The sequence below is a fragment of the Oncorhynchus masou genome, chromosome 12 (genome assembly GCF_036934945.1).
Source record: "Oncorhynchus masou masou isolate Uvic2021 chromosome 12, UVic_Omas_1.1, whole genome shotgun sequence".
NCBI classification, from domain to species: Eukaryota; Metazoa; Chordata; class Actinopteri; order Salmoniformes; family Salmonidae; genus Oncorhynchus; species Oncorhynchus masou.
In genome coordinates, this window is record NC_088223.1 from 52,703,805 (window position 1) to 52,725,717 (window position 21,913).

The window sequence follows — 21,913 nt, forward strand, 5'->3', positions numbered from 1 at the left end:
GAGAAACAAGCCTGGGTACATTCAGCAAACAGACAGTAAACAGAGCAGGGGGACAAAGCCTGGCATGCAGCTAATCAGCAGATTCAGTCTCCACATATTGTTGGGGAGAATGGTAAGTGCCACTGGAGGTCGGCTCACAGGCTCGTTGTGGTGGGTTTACTGCCGTATTAACCATGTTTTCTAGCCGGCTCTCTGGGCGGTTTCTCCCCTGATCCCAGTGTGCAAAGTTGGGCCAACTACTCTAAGTAGAGCACCCTACTTAGTGGGAAAGTGAGCACTGGTTACTATAACTTCCCTCTCAATCAGACATGTGAGCCCTTATGTTGGTGTAACACACTAGATTATTCATGACTGCAATGACAGCTGACACAAAGAAAGGTGCGCAGGCACGCACACTCGCACGCACACACACACACACAGACGCGCACACACACACACACACACACACACACACACACACACACACACACGCGCGTACACACAGAGTAATCACTGTTCAGGGAGCATTGAGGTGGATATTGGACCTTCTCTTTTTGTCAGCTTGTAATCTGATAAGGCTGACTGAGGACCCTCTTGCTGGTGAGGTAAAATGAACTCCTCTGCTTTTCTCTACATAGAGGTGAAGAGTGGCAGTAGTCCAGAACCTGGGGGGGGGGTGCAAGAGACAAACCTAAGTGCCTTCAAATGGTTTCCCAGGTCATGAGACTTCTAGTCTATTCTCCCCTAACTTGCGTAAAACATTTTTTTTTCCTAACTGTGTTATCTATCAAATCGAAAAAGTCATGAGGAGATTTCCTGATTTCCGTGCTGCTCGCCTCTTCCATATAAGGAGTGGCCGCAATCATCACAGAGTCGGGGACAGGAGAGAACTGTTGAGTGCAGAGGGACCAGGGGCGAAGGAAGGAGACTACGATGCGCAATTACAACATCCTTAGATCTAGTGTTTCACAACCATGGCCTTTGGACCCACACTCACAGAAACAAACCATGCTCAAATCATTACATTATCATTACTATCTGTCCACTGGTCAGATGATACAACATCACCATGAACCTTTCTTCCTTAAGCACCCACCAGCTAACTGTTAAATGAGGAGATCCCTGCCTGTAAAAGCCCATAATCACCCTGTAACAGATCTCCGATTGGCCCATGCATGGTGCATACAACGGTGTTGAGGGTAGCAGTCAAACAGAAGGGGCAGCCAGATCTTCAAAGTCCTGGGGGCCAGCTGGTGCCTGATGCTCCCGGAGGCCCCCAGGGTCATACATCACAGCCGTGATGCCACTAATGGGCCCCAAATGCTTCTGTGGTTCCACCATGCACACACTGCTGCCTCCATGCTATCTCCATGGAGATGGTCAGGCTGGCCATGTGACTCTGACGGATGTGGCTCTGCTGTTATTGGATTTATTCTGCTCATCCGCCCCAGGTTGTGGTCACTTGTTGATGCGGGCTAGATATGGGGGGTTGGGCTATGCACCGGATGACTGCTGCAATGTCTGCTCAGTCAGGATGCATTATAACGAGAGCCACGCCCCTTGGTCCGCTCATCCATTTCTCTCTCGCTCAAATCCTGTACCAACGGGCTGGGTCACATGGGGGGGGGGCAGGGGGGTGAGGGAGAGTTCCTGTAGGTAGCATGTACAGAATGTAAAGAGCGCGCTCAGCATATTACGCTGACGCAGCCATTTGCCACGGATAGCGAGTCCATCACTGCGGAGTAAATTGCCATGACAACCGCCTCCTCTAGCATGCCTTGCCAAACAGCCCCTGAACAGAGGAGCATGCAGACAGAAAAAAACATTGGAATCACCAGAGAAAGGCTGCTTTTGACGTGTTCAACCTGGGAACGTTTCAAACGTGAAGCATACCTGAATAACACAATCGTGTGAATGTCCACTGTGATTCACTGGCCAAACTGGAAGGGTCTCTACTGTGCTAAGACAATAGCAGCATGACCTTGTGCAGGGAACATGAGATTGTATGAGATTGAATTAAGTTCCAATTAGCGTATGCACTTGAGTGTACAAAACATTACGAACACCTGCTCTTTCCACGACATAGACTGACCAGGTGAACCCGGGTCAAAGCTACGATGCCTTATTGGTGTCACCTGTTAAGTTCACTTCAATCAGTGTAGATGACGGGGAGGAGACGGGTTAGAGAAGGATTTTTAAGCCTTGAGACAATTGAGACATGGATTGTGTATTTGTGCTATTCAGAGGGTGAATGGGCGAGACAAAAGATTTAAGTGCCTTTGAACGGGGTATGGTAGTAGGTGCCAGGCGCACTGGTTTGTGTCAAGAACTGCAACACTGCTGGGTTTTTCAACCTCAACAAGTTTCATGTGTGTATCAAGAATGGTCCACCACCCAAAGGACATCCGGCCAACTTGAAACAACTTTGGGAATCATTGGAGTCAACATGGGCCAGCATCATTTTGGAATGCTTTTAACACCTTGTAGAGTCCAGGCCCCGACGAATTGAGGCTGTTCTGAAGGCAAAAGGGGGTGGTGGAAGGTGTTCTTAAGGTGTTCTTAATGTTTTGTACACTCAGTGCCTATTTGTAGGAAATTAGTTGAAAAGACTTATGGCCATGCTCAGCAGCTCAGAACCTTGATGCAATAACGAGCACTGTACAGCGAGCGGGCTGCGATGCAGCGTACTCATTGTGTCCTTGAATGATTATGTGATTCAAAGAAAGACTGAAACGACTGATGTGAAAGCCACAAAGAATCGGATCGATTTGACGGAACCCGCTGTTATAGGCTAAAGGCAAGCAAAAAAAACTGAAATCACCTGTTCTGGGAGAGCCATCTAGTTAAAGGACAATGCCAGTCAGTGAGTCACTCTACCATGAACACAGCTATTAGGTGGAAATAGGGACAAAATGGCTGCCAGAGAAGGAAGTCTCTCCTCCCTGATGTACCCTGTAGAGATGCTGAGGGCGAATGAAGGAATAATTATCCCCTGCAGTGAATATAAAACAGATCCCAATTTGCTGTCTTTTAAACTGGAGAATGCATCCTGTTCCCAATCACCCCGCCCCCCGCCCCCCGCTCTCCATGGGTCTGAATGCGCAGGAGAAAATGTGGGCGATTTGCTCACTGACAGCGAAGGAGGGGGGATGCGGCTTGAGGGGCTAGCTTCACACAGACAGTGGTGAAGTCCGCATTCAAGGACACATAGCCATATCATAACATGAAATGAGCTGGTTCTCCACCTCTCTCTCTCTCTCTCTCTCTCTCTCTCGCTCTCTCTCTCTCTCACACACACACACACACACACACACACACACACACACACACACACACACACACACACACACACACACACACACACAGGATGTGGTGACTGACAGACCAGGCCACACCAGCTGGGCTCTCTTTGTGCCTCGGATGTGGTCTCCTAGCAACCAGTCACACCAGCTGTCGGTGAGGAATGGGAAGAGGAGGAACGGTGCAGGATCAGGGAGGGGCTGGCACTGCATGAAGACTCCCCCTACCATACCACCAGCAGCACATCTCTCCTGCCTCGCCTGCAGTCTGCAGCTAGCCTAGCCAGCACTCCTCACCTACTTCAGCACACAAAGAGCCCTAATACTACACATCTCATTAGTGTTTCATTACTCCAGAACAGGAAGTGAACCCTGTGTCTGTGCATTACAATGAACCTCAGGCCTGGAGACACAGTTTGAGACAGAGACACTTTGATTAGGTTGGTGACGTGAACACGTGGTTGGAGTGTGTGTGCGTGTGTGTGTGTGTGCGTGCGCGCGTGTGCGTGCGTGTGTGCGTGCGTGTGTGTGCGTGTATATGTGTTAGTGCTCCACAATACGGTATCTGAGAGCCATGTGGGTTCAAGAGCGTGCCGGATAATACCCAGATCCAAAGCAAATATGTGGGTTTGACTGAGGTAAAAACAAACCACATATGAAATGTACAATCATATCACATCAAACTGTGCTGTACACATGCCACACGCCAGCATTCAAATCAGTAGGGAATGCATTCTGATCAAAAATGTATAGCGTGCAACAGCTAACAGTTCCTGGAGAGAGAAAGAGAGAGAGAGAGAGAGAGAGAGAGAGAGAGAGAGAGAGAAAGAGAGAGAGAGAGACAAACAGAGAGGGTCTAGTGCCTTCCAAGCAGATGATGAACTTTTGACACCGTCTCTCGTTTAGGAAAAACATCCCCATTTTGCATGAACGCTCTCGCTGAGGTTTGGCAGAGCAGATGTGAGGCATATTATTGCTGTACTTCTCGTGCAGGTTTTGTGAGTGGTTTTAGAGGGCCTGGTGTGAGATAGCTTCAGGGTAGGTCAGTGTAATATGCTGATCAGACTCCGGAATGCGAGACTGTTTATGCCTGTTACACGCACACATGCACAAACATATAGTACGCCCAGCATGTTGCCATTCATATCCGTGCGTCAACAGCAACCTTATACCCCTAAAAATACCTAGAGTATAATATGTCCAGCCTTCACAACACTGCCTAGAACAAGTGGATCATTTCATTTGATTTAAATCACTTTTGTTGGAGGTTAGAACCTATTTTACATCATCTGAGTTTTTTTTTTTGTGCCCGCCATCGGTTGAGACACAGCATGCTCTTGAATACAGGGTGGGTGTTGTGTTTTGGCTGATAAATGTACTAATATGGGAATACAATTGACAACAAAAAAAAGCAGGGGAAACCTGACTTGTCCTCAAAGGCAGAGAAAGAGGGGTATTTCCTAGGTTAGCCTGCTGACTGTGTGATGACTGATACAAACAGACACCAGGGATTAGCAGTCCGTTCAGCCACATCAAAAAGGTGGGCCTGAGGAACAGCTGTAGACAATCAGCCTGGCTGGGCCTGGGCTGGGTCTATAGCGCTAAAGCCTAATATAGCCAGGCCTCTAGCAGCACTGGGCGGCGATGGGACAGCCAGCAGAAGAGAAGAGGACAATCTAATGAATAGTGTCAGATGGAATATGACGGGCATAATTGTCTTTTGCTTCCAGCAACAATGTGAAATCAAACGATGCCGTCTTCTTCAAATCAAATGACGCTCGACCACTGCCAACACACTTTCGGGCGTGGGTTTAATGAAGTCATGTCTCTATATGTCAGCTCAGCAGGGTTGTTTGTACCTCCCGACGTATCCTCTGTGTGTCTCTGGGACAGAGCTGGTCAGACCAGGGCTGTGGTTTGCTGCTGAGGTAGAGACACTTTAACCTCTCAGAGGATCCCCTCTCACACTGTCATTACCTCCATATCTTTACGGCTGCTAATTGCTGCACTTCCGAGTGGCTTTCTGGCAGTGTATACAGATGAACGTGGATATTGGCTATTCAAATATGGATCTGTCTTATGGTGCATTACAACCACTCCTAACAGGCAATGTCCTACTCACGTTTGGGATGTAGAGCTCTATCCTAGCTCGTCTGAGTCATGAAGAGTACGATGAAACGGGAGTCTATTCACATTGATTAACATGAACTATATGGGTGTCCACTCCACAGCAGGTCTTTGTAGACCAGAGCAGGCCAGGGAGCCAACGTAGCAAAGGAGATCTCCTGCCTCCCTCTGTCTGCCTTCCTTTCTGACTGGGTGATCGATGGGTCGCTGTGGAAGTTTGTGATGTTTCTCTCCAGCTCTCTGGCCTACTGAAGGAGCTGCACTCTTTGGTCTCAGCCCTCTGCACCTGATGATGTTTCCCACCTTAGCCTTCTGGGCTGCTTGGTCAGGTCAGGGACGTACGTGTGTGTGTGTGTGTGTGTGTGTGTGTGTGTGTGTGTGTGTGTGTGTGTGTGTGTGTGTGTGTGTGTGTGTGTGTGTGTGTGTGTGTGTGTGTGTGTGTGTGTGTGTGTGTGTGTGTGTGTGTGTGTGTGTGTCCACAGGCAGATGAGAGTTGGACCCTGTCAGTGAGTCGCCCATGATCCATGGGACTCAACGTCACGTCCTGGTGCTGTTGTAGAGCGGTTGGTTTCTCCACTCAGCTTCTACACCACCAACAAAAATGGGATGATCAACCTCTGCACAAACGCAATAGAGCTCGGTCCAGGTAAAACCTGACTGTGTTAATATGAGACGTCTTTGCGGTGACATAGCGTGACTTCATTCTCCCAAGTCAACAGTACGCTAGACTTGGGCGATACACTGCACCGCTTATACCGTTTAAAAGGGGTGTTTTCGAAAATACAGAGAGTATGATCTTCAACCACGTTTTTGGGGGTTGGGGACCTCGCAGGGGCTGCAAGGGTGTGTGCTACCCCGCTGCGTATAACTAAGTTAAGTATAACTAACAGAAATCTAAAAATGTGTTGAATAAATGACATGCAGCTCAGGGCTCCAGCTATGCATCTGGTTTGCTAACTTGCTAGCTTAGTGGCTAGATGTCAAGACCAAGCTTCTTGGTTAAAGCAGAGACATTCAACCCCCTCCTGGATCAAGGTCCTTGTTACCTAAATTGTTTAGTGCGTCCCCAAATGTATTCATTTATACTTTAAATAGCGCCCCCTGTGTGCACATTCGGTAATACCGCAAACCCCGGTATGGTACAGAAATGGTATGACGACATGAAAATCTGGATATATCGTGGAGAGGGGGGGGATACTGTCACAAATACTCCTGCTCCATCCCTCCGGCGAGCGACATCGCCAGTCTACTAACCACAGGTCCTGGCAACTATAATTACGCACACCTGGTCATCATTTACTCTGTGATTCCTCCCTCGTTATTTAGCCCTCAGTTGACATCAGTCATTAGGTTGTATTGTTCTCCCCCACATTCTGTACGCTTCTCGTGTATGTTCATCGGTACCGTTTCTTTACTAACCTCGCCTTCTGCACCTGCTTCCTGACTCCCAGCGTACATGTTGCAGGATACCGCCCCAACCTTACAGTACACAGTAGCAATAGCATTGCTTTAGGGCTACAGGCAACAAACAAATGAGCTTTTGTTGTATCTATTTTAAAACACTGTTTGCTACCCACAGAACGTATCAGCCTTTCTATGGAAACATTGCATGATTATTTCCACATGATTCGCAGTGGTTGCTTCTGTTTCCTTTGATGCTGAATGAAGATAATAGTCTCTGTGGTTGGGGTGAATGAGGGCTTTGTCCTGACCACAGTGGCCTGCTATGTTGTGGCCTTTTTTTAATCCTTCTCTTACTCCAGTTCGCATGTTCCCTCGAGCCTCAATAGAGAATACACTCTTAGAAAAAGGGTTCCAAAAGGGTTCTTCGGCTCTCCCTTTTAGGTTCCAGGTAAAACTATTTTGGGTTCCATGTAGAACCCTCTGTGGAAAGGGTTTTATATGGAACCCAAAAGGACTCAACCTGGGTTTTCCTATAGGGCCAGCCGAATAACCCTTTTAGGTTCTAGATTTTCTATGAGTATACGTCTGGGACTACATTATAGTTCTTTGTGAGAATGTCTCTCAATATCGACAGTAACAGAACTAAACACAAGAGACTTCTTAGGTATGTTTTTCATTCAAAGATCGTTTTAGATGTTTGTATAATGACTTGGCGGTAGTAGTGCTGAATGTGACCTTAGTCTGACATCTGTTGACATACTGGAGGTCACCTCCCTCTGGAAGCAGCAGAGGATCACACCATCTTCCAGACGAACAAGGTCATCTACTCCACCAACATCACGACCAGCTGGCGCAACTGGGTACGGCCATGGAGGAGGTCCGTGCCACAGTCATTTCCCTGCTGACCAGGCGGACGTTGGGAGTGGGCTACGGCCATCTGGGAGAGAGGAGAGGAGGAGCTGGGTTCCAATGAGAGGTTCATGGCTCTGTTCAGGGCGGTCTTCGACCATCCTCCAGAAGGCAGAGAGGGAGGTGAGCGACTTCTCCAACTCCAGCAGGGTGCCCAGACCGCTGCGGAGTGCACCCTCACCTTTCGGACTGTGGCAGCCTCCAGCGGATGGAATGAGCCAGTGTTACACACTCTATTCCGCAGAGAACTGCACGAGGAGGTCGAGACAGAGTTGGCGTGTCAGGATGACAACCTATTCTTGGACGCACTCATCACGATGGCCATTTGTCTGGTTAACCTTCTTTGGGAGCGCCAGTGCCCACCTCGCCACTCACCTCCCTCCTTTGGCTGTCCTGAGGCAGAGTGGTGTGTGGCCCCACCTCTCTGCGGCAAAGCGGCGTCGCTGGAGACAGCTGGGGCTCCCTATTGTGGCCAGGAGGGGCACCAGCTTCAGCGGTGTCCAGTTCGTCCTAAGCCGTGGTCCACTAGAGCAGAGGGGCGGCCCCATGAGTATTCCATCATCATCGTTTCCCACCAAACCCTTTCTGGTTCCCAACTCACTGGCAGGCTGTCCCTCAGGTGTTGTCTCTACAGCTCTAGTGGACTTCGGTGCCGCAGGGAATTTAATCGACCAGACCCTCGCCTCCTCCCTGAACATAAATTCTAACTCGCTCACCTCTCCTTTTCCTGTCCAAGCCCTGGATAAGTGACCATTGGGTTCCGGCACAATAACATACATCTCAGCACCACTCATCCTCAACGTGGGACCCGTGCACCAGGAAAGCCTTCCCTTCCTTATCATCGCTGCACCTGTACACAAAGTCATCCTCTGCCTCCCATGGATTCAACTTCATAGCCCCACCATCTCCTACTCGAGGATGAGAATGACCACCTGGGGACCACGATGCCGGAGGACCTGCTTCTTGTACCCTGCGGTTCCACGTCGGTGGAGGGTCCTGTGAGTGTCCTTCAGCCCATCAATCTGTCATCTCGTATCGTTGGCCCCGTGTTTTGAGACGTAGATGTGGACATCCGCCAGGTTCTGGAGAGGGAACCCGCTCCTGCCACCTGCCCTCCAGAACGCATCTACAACCCCATGGGGGTGAGAGATCGGCTGTTGACCTGGGCACACACATTCCTCACCGCTGGACACCCAGGTATCACCCGCACCATCCAATCCCTCTTCGATAAATACTGGTGGCCCACCTTGGCGCAGGCCGTTGCCCACAATATCAACTCATGTTACGATTGTTCCCAATAAAAATCTCCCCTACACGCTCCAGCAGGGAAACTACATCCCCTTCCCGTGCCTCAGCGGTCTTGGTCATATCTGTCCATAGACTTTGTAACTGATCTCCCCCTTTCTGATGGTTTTACCACTATTATGATTGTTGACAGATTCTCTAAATCCTGCCGTTTTATCCCTCTCTCTGGTCTACCTACCGCTCTCCAGGTCGCTGAGGCACTATTCCAGCAGGTCTTCCGGGCATGATGGCCTTCCGGAGGACATTGTTTCCGATCGTGGTCCCCAATTCACGTTGCAGGTCTGGAAAGCCTTTATGGAGAAACCAGGGGCCACGGTCAGCCTCACATCCGGGTACCAGCCTCAGTCCAACGGGCAGGTGGAGAGGACCAACCAGAAGCTGGGGAGGTTCCTAAGGAATCACTGCCAGGACCGGCAGGGGGAGTGGGCCGTGTTTCTTCCCTGCGCGGAATATGCCCAGAACTCACTTCGTCACTCCTCCACCGGTCTGACTCCCTTCCAGTGCGTCCTGGGATATCAGCAGGCCCTGGCTCCGTAGACTCCAAGCCAGACCGAAGCCCCTGCAGTGGTTGAGTGGTTTCAGCACGCTGTCCATCGTCAAAAGGATCAGGCGGACCACCACAGCAATAAGGCTCCATCCTCCATTCCATCCTGGTGATTGTGTCTGGCTCTACACCAGGAACCTGTTTGTGGGGCCCTTTAAGGTCCTCTGAAGGTTCAATGAGGTAACCTATCGCCTAAAACTCCACACCAACTTCTGGAACTCACCCTCCTTTCATGTTTCCCTCTTCAGACAGGTGGTTCCTGGTCCCCTGGTTGATGCCTTCCCACTCGAATCACCTCCTATGCTGTTAGGTCCCTGCCCGATTCCCGACATTGTGGGGGTTGGCTCCAGTACCTGGTGGACTGGGAGCGGCACGGTCCTGAGGAGCGCTCTTGTGTCCCGGTGGCAGACATCCTGGACCCAAACATCACCCGGGATTTCCATCTGTGCTGGGGGGGGGGTACTGGGGGGGGGGGGGGGTACTGTCATGCCTACTCCTACTCCCTCCCTCCGGTGATTGACGTCGGCGGTCCACTAACCATCGGTCCTGGCAACAATTATTACACGATCTGTTTCCCATCATTACACACACCTGGTCATTATTTACTCAGTGATTACTCCTCCTTTATTTATCAGTCATTAGGTAGTATTGTTTTCCCTCACATTCTGTACGCTTCTCATGTTTGTTCATCGGTATCGTTTCTTTATTAAACCCTTCTGCACCTGCTTCCTGACACCTAGCGTTTTGTTACAAACCTTACAGGACACAGTAGCAATATTATTGCTTCAGGGATACAGGCAACAAACAAATCAGTTTTTGTTGTGTCTATTTTGAAACACTGTTTGCTACCCACAGACCTCATCAGCATTTCTAGGGAAACATTTGCATGATTATTTCCATATGTATTGGAAGTCAGTTAAGAACATATTTGAAATTACAATGACAGCCTACCCCTTCCAAACCAGACAATGCTGGGTCAATTGTGCGCCGCCCTATGGGACTCCCAATGACCGCCGGTTGTGATACAGCCTGGAATTGAACCAGGGTCTGTAGTGACACCTCTAGCACTGAGATGCAGTGCCTTAGACTGCTGCGCCACTCAGGAACCCAGGTATTACAGTGGTTGCTTCTGTTTCCTTTGATGCTGAATGAAGATAATAGTCTCTGTGGTTGGGGTGAATGAGGGCTTTGTCCTGACCACAGTGGCCTGCTATGTTGTGGCCTTTTTTTTAATCCTTCGCTTACTCCAGTTCGCATGTTCCCTCGAGCCTCAATAGAGAATACACTCTTAGAAAAAGGGTTCCAAAAGGGTTCTTCGGCTCTCCCTTTATGGGTAATGTTTGGTAGATACACTGATCAATGAGATTCCAATCCCACTCGAAAAGACAGCCAAAAGTTTGTTGAATTCCCAATGTGTTACCACTATGCTTTCAAGCATCTTCCAATGGAAAATGAATGTACGATTATTTTCTTTAGTTGTCATCAAAATGTGTTAGTTTCACTGAGCTTTCAAAGCACACCAAAGGTCAAATGGGAATACAAAGTCATATATTTTGTCTACTCACAAAACAACTTAATGTGTTATCACTGTACTTCATCTAATAGAAGAACCAAATGACCTGGATTGCATTTGAGATTACATTGAAAAGTACAAGTGATCAATGCAGTTTTAGAATTGTTACAGATTGTTACAGCAATTGTGAAGATCTCCACAGACCTGTGACAACGTATGCACGCTATGTTGAACATGCATGCTTTACATGATCAAATACTAATCGTGAACGTCGTTTTATCATGTGTTATATGTGTAACCAAAGTACGGCGAGTAGGTTTACTGTGTAGCCTAGGAATAATATGTTTATGTTCGTACTTTTTTTTAAACCATTTATTTAAGAGGATCACGACAGAAATACGTTTTCACACGTTTGTTGTGTGTCATCCTCGATGATTGTAAATGCATTATCCATATGTGTGGTTGTATTGTGTTTCAAATGGTCAAACAAATAATTCCTATCTATCTATAACATCCACACTTTCTATAATTATATAAGAAGACATTTATTATTAAAGTAACCCGAAAATGTGGCCATGGACGAGATAGCTGGAGATGGAATCAACTCTCCAGTAGGAGGTGCTGCCCAGACTATTGCTTTTTTCTTATCGTGGATATTATGTTGAAGATCCGATGTTGTTTCAAAGGTACAAATTCAACATGTTTCATACAAGGTTTGTCTAAGTTGAAAATTGGTTACCGTGATGACATTATTCTGTGGTTGAAATGTTATCCTGAAAACAACAGATTCCACATCACAATACGCTGAAACAACGGTGATATAACCAGTTTGTGCCCAGTGGGCTGGGTGATGAGGTGAGGTGTGCAAGAGCGTGACTGACCTGCTTTCCGTCCAGTGTGTAGATCCTCTTAACCACGCCGCTCTCCAGCTTGATGGCCTCTGTGATGTCGGTGAGCACCTGTTCGAAGGAGTGCGCGGTCTTCTTGTTGAGCAGCACGCGGACGGCCTTCCTCGGCTTCACGCCACTCCGCATCACCGTCACCAGCTTGGGCCGAACAAACTCCTTGCCCTCCCGGGCTTCGCTGGCCTGCTTACTGGCCAGGCTCTGCAGGTTCTTCTGGCTGGCCGAGGCCTTCACGTTCACAGACCAGTTGGGGTTGACGTTCTTCGTGTAGTCGACCTTCTTGTAGATGTTCTCGGACGCACAGACGTAGCTCTCTCCTGAGGAGAGGACAGAGAGAAGCATAAAACACTGTGAGGAACACGAAATATTCGCCTTGTTTGACATCTCAAATCCTCAGTCGGTCCCCATTGGTTTCCAACTCCCTGAGGAAAGATTGGCTTCAATGTGAGACATCAATACTATTGGGAAAAGGTGGGGTGTTATGACCTGTAGGATAATCAGCTCAGATATCACATAACGGCAGATCATATTCATGACTTCTGTATTTGGAGAAAATACTGACAAATCCTTATGTAAACTACGCATACTATGCTACTATATCTTATACTAAAGGCATGGATACAACATAAACTTGTTCAAGAGGATGGAAAAACAGCCTCATTCTCAAATAGGGAAATCTAACTTGACTGAATCTGATAGTGTGTCGACAAACTAGCAGTTATTTTCCCATACATGTATAAATGGGCCAGTGGCCTGTGCTTCCTCCCTGTCAATAATTGCTAGAGCATCTCCATTAACCTAATCCAAATTGTGCTGACCCATGCACTGAACTCTTGCCCAATCATCAAACAGCAGGAGGAGACTGCTCCGTCAGAGATATGCCAGCCAGTGATGGAATATAGCAATCCAGAACACGGAGCAATCAAACTAAAGGACCCGGATGTGCTCTTTCCCTCCCTCTTTTTTTATCTCTCCCCCTCTCTCTCTCTCACATACATACAATACTGTAATGCCATACCACTTCATGAGTACTCCTTCACCCTAGTTTAATACAGCGATGTGAAGAGGGTTTTATTATACCTGAAGCTAAAGTGCTGGGTGTCTTCATCCTGTCCCTCTTTTAAACACAATAAGTCCATACTCATATTCTGGACTTCCTACTACACCACTCACACTCAACTACCTGCACTCTAGGGACACCCACACCAGTGGTATTCAAACTTTTCTGCGGGGACCGCATTTTTTTCTGCCAGAATTTGTGGGTTCCCCATTTTTTCCCCCAATCATTTCTCGCAACCCCATCCTTTCTTGCGGTGGTCCTCATGAGAGCCAGTTTCATCATAGCGCTTGATGGTTTTTGCGACTACACTTGAAAGAACGTTCAAAGTTCTTGAAATTTTGAAAAATTGACTGACCTTCATGTCTTAAAGAAACGATGGACTGTCGTTTCTCTTGGCTTATTTGAGCTGCTGTTGCCATAATATGGACTTGGTCTGTTACCAAAAAGGGCTATATTCTCTATACCACCCCTACCTTGTCACAACACAACTGATTGGCTCAAACGCATTAAGAAGGAAAGAAATTCCACAAATTAACTTTCAACAAGGCACCCCTGTTAATTGAAATGCATTCCAGGTGACTACCTCATGAAGCTGGTTGACAGAATGCCAAGAGTATGCAAAGCTGTCATCGAGACAAAGGGTTGCTACTTTGAAGAATCTAAAATCTAAAATATATTTTGATTTGTTTAACACTTTTTTGGTTACTACATGATCCCATATGTGCTATTTCATAGTTTTGATGTCTTCACTATTATTCTACAATGTAGAAAATAGTAGAAAAACCCTTGTGTCCAAACTTTTGACTGGTACTATATATATATATATACACATCTTTTACAAATATATTTTCCTTTAACCCTTCCACCCCTCCCCTAATTGGAGTAAACTAACTAATGAACAACAACACTTAGGCTTCTACTTCCAGCTTATACATACTATGTACATTTTACAGACACAGTATATTTTACAGTATATTTTGTTTGTTTTTAGTCCTGTCCTATTACAATTAAGTACCTTAGTAACCACGTTTCCATCCACATTTTTTATGCGAGTAAAGTCATACCGTATTTTTTTTTAAATCACTACGACTCGGGAAACCATAGAGTTTGAATTAAGATACAGACTAAATAAATGATGGTGAACTCCACAGGGTGGTGAAAGTGCAAGGTGATGAGCTTGATGCTCCTTTCCAATAAATGTCGAGGGTCTTATTCAAGTGACATGATGATCGATGCATGACTGACCGTTCAGACAAATGAAAATATTCTCATTATGTAGACTAGCCTACCGCAGAGCCTACCTGCACTGCATCTGTGAGCTGTTGGCTAGAGAGCACGTGTCAAGACCAGATTAGACATGTTTTCTATTTAACACAACAGTTTTAGTGACACAAATATCGGTAGAGTTGAAAATGCGATGGAAACAAATTGAACGTTCAATGTTTATTCGGTACATGAAAACTTAAGCGAAAAAGTACATTTTGTGTGCACTAGGATTTTTAATTGCGATGTCAGTTTGGTAGAAACACACCGATTGTGGGACAATGCGCATATTTTCTTTATGAATATTTTGGACTATTCACATTGGACTGTCGCCAATTGGATGAACACCTAGCTACTGTGATTGTTTTTAGTGAAAATTGTCAAAAAGGGGGAATACATTTGATTCTTAGCACAGTGAAACTTCTCAAGCAAGATTTTTGCTCGGACTGTCTGGGAGTGGTCTGACTGGGGAAGGGTGAACTGAAAACTACTGTAGCGGTTATTGGCAGAGGTTTGGAACTCCCTTTCTGGAGTTTTGGCCTGCCTTGTGACATCACCAAGCGATCAATTAGTTAATAATTGATGATGTCACAAGGCAGGCTAAAACTCCATAATTGGTCGCCTGGTGATGTCACAAAGCAGGCCAAAACTCCATAATTGGTCGCCTGGTGAAGTCACAAGGCAGGCCAAAACTCCATCCCACCAAAATAGGCTGAAAAATCAGGCAGCTTTTTCAAACAGCTCTTACACTAAAAGGGGATTATCATACTTTTCACAATTTCACATTCATTTTAAATACATTATTTAAAGTGTGGAAATATATATAACACAAAGGAAAATCACGTTTTTTTAATGCACTAAGCCTTTAACATCAGCTGATGGAATTATCATAGATCCTAGAAGTAGTAATGATCTCCCATTTGTCCTCGTTTTATGAACAGTGTTCATGAAGACCTGTGGATCAACTGTGACCTGTAGGTAGTGTTCTGTAGGAGGAGAGTGTAATGGGACCTGTCACTGTGGCTCAGCAGTTTGGTTACTCCAGGCCAGCTACAGTATAGTCTTCTCTATAGACCAGTGGTTCACAACCAGAGGTACTAGGACCCCTGGGGTTACTTGGCCTATCCACAGGGGGTACTTGAGAAGACTCATGAGACCATAGTCCTTCTGCTAAAATGTATAGAGGGGGGGGTAAATCAGAAGTGTTCCTGGACAGAGAAAAATTATGTTGGTGGTACAGTAACCAAAAACCGTTGGGAGCCACCGCTTTAGACCACTGACAGGATAACGCCTATACCGCCCTGCAGGTCAGAGACTCGGGGATAAACATTTTATATACATAGAGACTAGGTAAATAAAAGGGACTGAAAATGAGGTATTACTATTCACATGACCCTGAGGTGGAGAGGAGAGTGTAATGTTTACAGGTAGGGGAGAGGAGAGGCAGGACAGTCAGTGGATTTGATTTTTGATTTTTTGATTTCACCTTTATTTAACCAGGTAGGCTAGTTGAGAACAAGTTCTCATTTGCAACTGCGACCTGGCCAAGATAAAGCATAGCAGTGTGAACAGACAACACAGAGTTACACATGGAGTCAACAATAAACAAGTCAATAACACAGTAGAAAAAAAAAGAGTCTATATACATTCTGTGCAAAAGGCATGAGGAGGTAGGCAAATATAAATAAACTGATGATCCCTGTCCCTGAGAGAGGAAGCGATGCAGAGAAAAGACAGGAGCAACAGCTGGGAGACAAACAGGAGCAACAGCTGGGAGACAAACAGGAGCAACAGCTGGGAGACAAACAGGAGCAACAGCTGGGAGACAAACTGCAGCAACAGGAAATGTGAATTATTATGTGTATTATAATTCATGGATTTTTTTGTAGGGGTTGATACATTTTTTGTTAAAGGCAAATCAAGTCCGACATTGTAAAGTGGAAATGACAAACTTTAGAAGCCTTTTTAAACCTTGAATACACTACGAGTTTGCATTTCCTGCTGTGTGAGACAATCCCCAGCAACAAAAGAGTGATCAAATGAACAACCCACATCTGTAAGGCCATTTGAAATAGAGTCACATCACAGTGTACTGCCTGCAACCACTCAAACAAAGTAACGCTGCGACGAGGACTTTTTTCCCTCAGTCTCCTGGGGGCCACATGCATACAACGCGGTCTGCATACTCTGACGTCTCACATAAGTGCACACCTTAAATCAGGTCACAGACCGTTTAGGCCTAGGGCCCCTAGACTTAGCGAGTGGAGCAATACCAGTAGGTTAGCTAGCTGGTTTTGTAACACAGGTAGTGTAACATAACTCTATCCAAATACTGAAATATGACAAAAAAACGAAGCTTTTCGTCACTTAGAAAATCAGTGGGGCTTCTGCTTCCACAGAGTCGGCCCACAACTCTCCCAGATCTGCCTGTGTGGGTGGGTGTATGTGCACAGGCATCTCCATTCTCCATGGTTGACAGGGCTACTCGTTATACTCACGGCATTTCTGAAGACAAAGCCAGTGCTGTCACTGAGACATGATCATGTATAGCCTACTGTATGGCAGGCACATCCCTGGAGAACTCATAAAGGATTGTAAGATGTTCCCCTCCCGAAAAAAGAAGGGGACTTTGGCTCAGCACGTGAATGACTTCGAGTCTAAAATGAACGCCGTCTAGCCGGAATACTAATCTGAATTTCTGCTAGACGTCTGTGTCTTCTTCCCACCTGCGCTGCTAAAACGAAATCATGACACGTGTCATGAGATCCAACGTACTCTTAAGTATATTTATGCAGATTTTTTTCCAATGGAAAGTGAATAAATTAGACTCGCGCATGTGAGAGAGAACCCTGCGGCACTCCTTACGCACAGCGCTCTTCCATCGGATCATACAAATTCAGTAGAAGGACGGAGGACAACTACCTCCTACAATACATTTACATCTGAGTTACTATTATGGCTGAGCAAATCTACACTGTCGGCATACTTGCCCAGCAACAGTGTAAATGGCAGTGCTCGACTCTTCCACCCAGGTAAGCAGGTCCTGATTTCACCTAAGGACAAGAGTCAGCCAGTCCCACTAAGCCTTCTGCCTGTGTGGACTGGCAGCTTGGGCTGAGCTCTTTATGACTCTTTACGGTAGAGTACAGTAAGGACTAGAGGCCTGTAAGGTGGTGTGGCAGCTGGCTCAGGCTAATACTGTATCATGTATCGTGTAAGCCTTCCTCAGCTGCCTGGGCTGCTTTCCCTACATGCACTGCACTGTGTAAGTGACCTAAATGAGAAAGAGGAGCAGCCAGCCACACCCCCCCACATCTCTCTGTCTGTTTTTCATCACACCCTCCATCTTTCTTTTTCGAATCAAAAATTCTCAACGTCAATTCTCCTCCAATCGTTCCTTCATTTCCATTTCCCCAGACAGTCAGACACTCTCTCAGGGAGATCCAGGGGACATCCATCGGCTAAAGGGTCCCTCCCTGTGGCACAGCAGCACCATACAAAGGGCAGTGGGGATAATACAGTGCAGAGGAGTTTCTATTTAACCTTGATATAACTAGTCAGTTAAGAACAAATGTGTATTTTCAATGACGGCCTAGGAACAGTGGGTTAACTGCCTTGTTCAGGGGCAGAACGACAGATTTTGTACCTCGTCAGCTCGGGGATTCGATCCTGCGACTTTTCAACACTCTAACCACTAGGCTACCTGCCGCCCCTTGTTCGTTATCTCCCGAAAGAGGAAGAGCAGCAAGGTGAACTGCCCTCCTCTCGCCACCCCACCTTCATACATACATACAACTCGCTCTCTTGCAGAAACACACACACACAAGCAAACCATCTCACTCACTCTCCCTGCTGTGACATACCTTGTCTCCTCTGGCCCGTCGGGGCCACCCCCCACACACAGTACACAAACACCCCCAAGTCACACCCGGATGCCCCCCCCCCCCCTCTCATTCCTAAGCAGCTCAAATGGAAGAGATGATCACCTCATTTTGATCAAATTAAGCCAGGGTTTATGTCTTTGTTTAATTTGCATAATCCCAGCCTCATTTCACCCCACCCGCCAAGCCCCTTTCCTAGAAAAAAAAAAACAACCTCTAGGGCTTCCAAGCTTTTTGGAAAATAATTCTGCCAATTCTGTTCCTATTCATTCCAGTCATAACAGAGACGAGCAGAACGATTAGAAGACAGAAGGGTTGATGTGTCAGAGAGGAAGAAAGGAGGAAGTGAGGGCATCAAGGGGAGGGGAAGTGAACAGCACAATTAGCCAGGGGTGTTGAGTGTAATTGAAAAACTCTGCCTCGGGGCAGATGGCGTTCAGGGAGAGACTTAAACAACACTGGCAGAGGACACTGAATTCCCAGGTCACACGGACAAGCCATTGCGTAGGATTACAGGGTTCTCCTACTCTGAGGAGTGTGGTCTCAAGGTAAGGAACCCAAAGGTAGAGAAAATCCACTGACAAGGTTGACATAGAACAGAATCATTCACTACTCATTTATTTTTCATGGTCCTACCCTCATTGGTTTATAACTTGTCCTCGCTTTTACTGTATCTTCCTCTGTGGTTGTACTCCAAACATGCAGACTCTCTTTCTTTTCCTCAAATCATCCCTTTTAATGACCGTAGAGCCTTTCCCAGCTGGCAAATGCCCAATCTGGCAGCATAATATCAGCTGAAATGTTTCATAACGCTAAGTAGCAGTAAGATCTATTTCCATTCTATTAATGGGCCACAATATGATCCATTTCCCCTGGAAGGCAGCAACATTACACGGAGCTGGGAGGGAGGCCTCCTGTTTCCCTCTCCCTGTACAGAGAACCAACTGGGGAGGGAGGCCTCCTGTTTCCCTCTCCCTGTACAGAGAACCAACTGGGAGGTTTCCCTCTCCCTGTACAGAGAACCAGCTGGGAGTTTCCCTCTCCCCGGCTAGGCCTCCTGTTTCCTCCCTCTCCCTGTTTCCCTCTACAGAGAACCAACTGGGAGGGAGGCCTCCTGTTTCCCTCTCCCTGTACAGAGAACCAACTGGGAGGGAGGTTTCCCTCTCCCTGTACAGAGAACCAGCTGTTTCCCTCTCCCTGTACAGAGAACCAGCTGGGAGGGAGGCCTCCTGTTTCCCTCTCCCTGTACAGAGAACCAACTGGGAGGGAGGCCTCCTGTTTCCCTCTCCCTGTACAGAGAACCAGCTGGGAGGGAGGCCTCCTGTTTCCCTCTCCCTGTACAGAGAATCCAGCTGGGAGGGAGGCCTCCTGTTTCCCTCTCCCTGTACAGGGAACCAGCTGGGGGGGGGCTCTGCTCCACCTACCTGTCAGTCTCCCCAGACTATGTATCACTTCATTCCCGGCAGAGCCTGTTTCATATACAGTTACAGAACCCCTTTCAAACAAGGAATAATGTACTCCTGCTGTTGAGGGGATATTAATATGACACAGTAAGAGATCCAGCAGCCTTCATGATATCTTGCTTCAGCCACAGGGAGATTGCTGATCTGACTGGAAGACTCCCCTGTGGATAGGTCTGCAGAGTCTGAGACTCAGTGCTCAGATCAAAGGTGGAGGGGTCCCCGTAATGAGGGGAGGAGACGTTACATCACGCCAAGGAAACGGGCAGAGACCCCCGTCTGTCTGCTCCTCAAACAGAATGATGCCTGAGCTCCAGCTTCCAGGGGGATGGGTGGCTCCAACAGGCTCCGTTTAGGAACCGTTTTCCAATTCCTGGCTGCCAAGCCCTCTCACTGCTGTAAAGGCTCTAGTCTACACTTCCGTTGGGGAGAATTCCACGTGTACATGCCACCGAGACGCCATGCATATCAATGACAATTGTGTCCACCCTACTGACAATGAGGATGATGAAGATAAAGGACGAGGGTGATCAGGTTGACAGTAAAATGCATCATTATCCTACTCCATTAGCCTTCAGAGAGACCCGGGGATACAGTAAAATGCATCATTATCCTACTCCATTAGCCTTCAGAGAGACCCGGGGATACAGTAAAATGCATCATTATCCTACTCCATTAGCCTTCAGAGAGACACGGGGATTAGCCTTCAGAGAGACCCGGGGATACAGTAAAATGCATCATTATCCTACTCCATTAGCCTTCAGAGAGACCCGGGGATACAGTAAAATGCATCATTATCCTACTCCATTAGCCTTCAGAGAGACCCGGGGATACAGTAAAATGCATCATTATCCTACTCCATTAGCCTTCAGAGAGACCCGGGGATACAGTAAAATGCATCATTATCCTACTCCATTAGCCTTCAGAGAGACCGGGGATACAGTAAAATGCATCATTATCCTACTCCATTAGCCTTCAGAGAGACCGGGGATACAGTAAAATGCATCATTATCCTACTCCATTAGCCTTCAGAGAGACCCGGGGATACAGTAAAATGCATCATTATCCTACTCCATTAGCCTTCAGAGAGACCCGGGATACAGTAAAATGCATCATTATCCTACTCCATTAGCCTTCAGAGAGACCCGGGGATACAGTAAAATGCATCATTATCCTACTCCATTAGCCTTCAGAGAGACCCGGGGATACAGTAAAATGCATCATTATCCTACTCCATTAGCCTTCAGAGAGACCCGGGGATACAGTAAAATGCATCATTATCCTACTCCATTAGCCTTCAGAGAGACCCGGGGATACAGTAAAATGCATCATTATCCTACTCCATTAGCCTTCAGAGAGACCCGGGGATACAGTAAAGCAGTCAAAACAGTGGCACACGCTTGAAAACAAAGGTGCTATCTAGAACCTAAAATGGTTCTTCGGCTATCCGCATAAGAGAACCCTTTTTGGAACCCTTCTTTCCCCGAAGAGAGTAGTAATGTGTTACGCCAACATAGACGTATTCTAGCACAACCGCAGATCCACATGTTAGGAGAGTCCACCTAGCTGATGTTCTGATGCTGTGATAGGTCTGCTCCAGACATACTGGGACCACTGCTCTGTGGCTCCTGGGGTGCTGAGTGAATCCCTGGTATGAATTATTGAGGCTAAACAGCATGACTGTCGTGACTGCTCGGCTGCTCACTAACTACCGGCATTTAGCCGAGTGGCAGAGTCTCTGGAGGACACTGTGTAAACTAGCCTAGCATACTGTCCCCACGGCTCCATCCCACAGTAAACCACCGGATTATCGCGTGTAATATATATTGCGATTACAGCCGATTACAGATTACAGCTCGACCGGCCAGACAGTCTCTTAATCTCATAGCAGAAGACGTTTGCGCCTCCCAATCTTTCCAGCGTTACAGGCGATGGCACACTCGGCTGGTGATCTCCATCAGACTACTGCTGTGTAACCTTTCTCAATCACATTAACAGACCGTAGAATGATAAGGTTCACTCACAGAGGGAAACTAAGCACACAAAAAAGAGGACTACGAGGAGTCTAAACATGTAATAACACTGAAGTATGTTGACCCCCCTCCCCGTTCCCTACCTACCACCCAGCCCCCTGTGAGCTCACCTTCATCCAGCTCGTCCATGACCCCCCTCCCCGTTCCCTACCTACCACCCAGCCCCCTGTGAGCTCACCTTCATCCAGCTCGTCCATGACCCCCCTACCCGTTCCCTACCTACCACCCAGC

General features: G+C 47.2%; 1 protein-coding gene across 2 annotated transcripts in view; it reads right to left on the bottom strand.

Moving 5' to 3' along the window:
* The window catches only part of LOC135550379 (neuronal migration protein doublecortin-like), an 82,994-nt gene that overhangs the window by 48,341 nt on the left and 12,740 nt on the right, over positions 1-21,913 (bottom strand). For both annotated transcript variants that reach the window (XM_064981114.1, XM_064981112.1), the window contains exon 3: positions 11,962-12,302. In XM_064981114.1, coding sequence (XP_064837186.1) covers positions 11,962-12,302 — 341 coding nt within the window. The remainder of the gene's footprint in view (positions 1-11,961; positions 12,303-21,913) is intronic.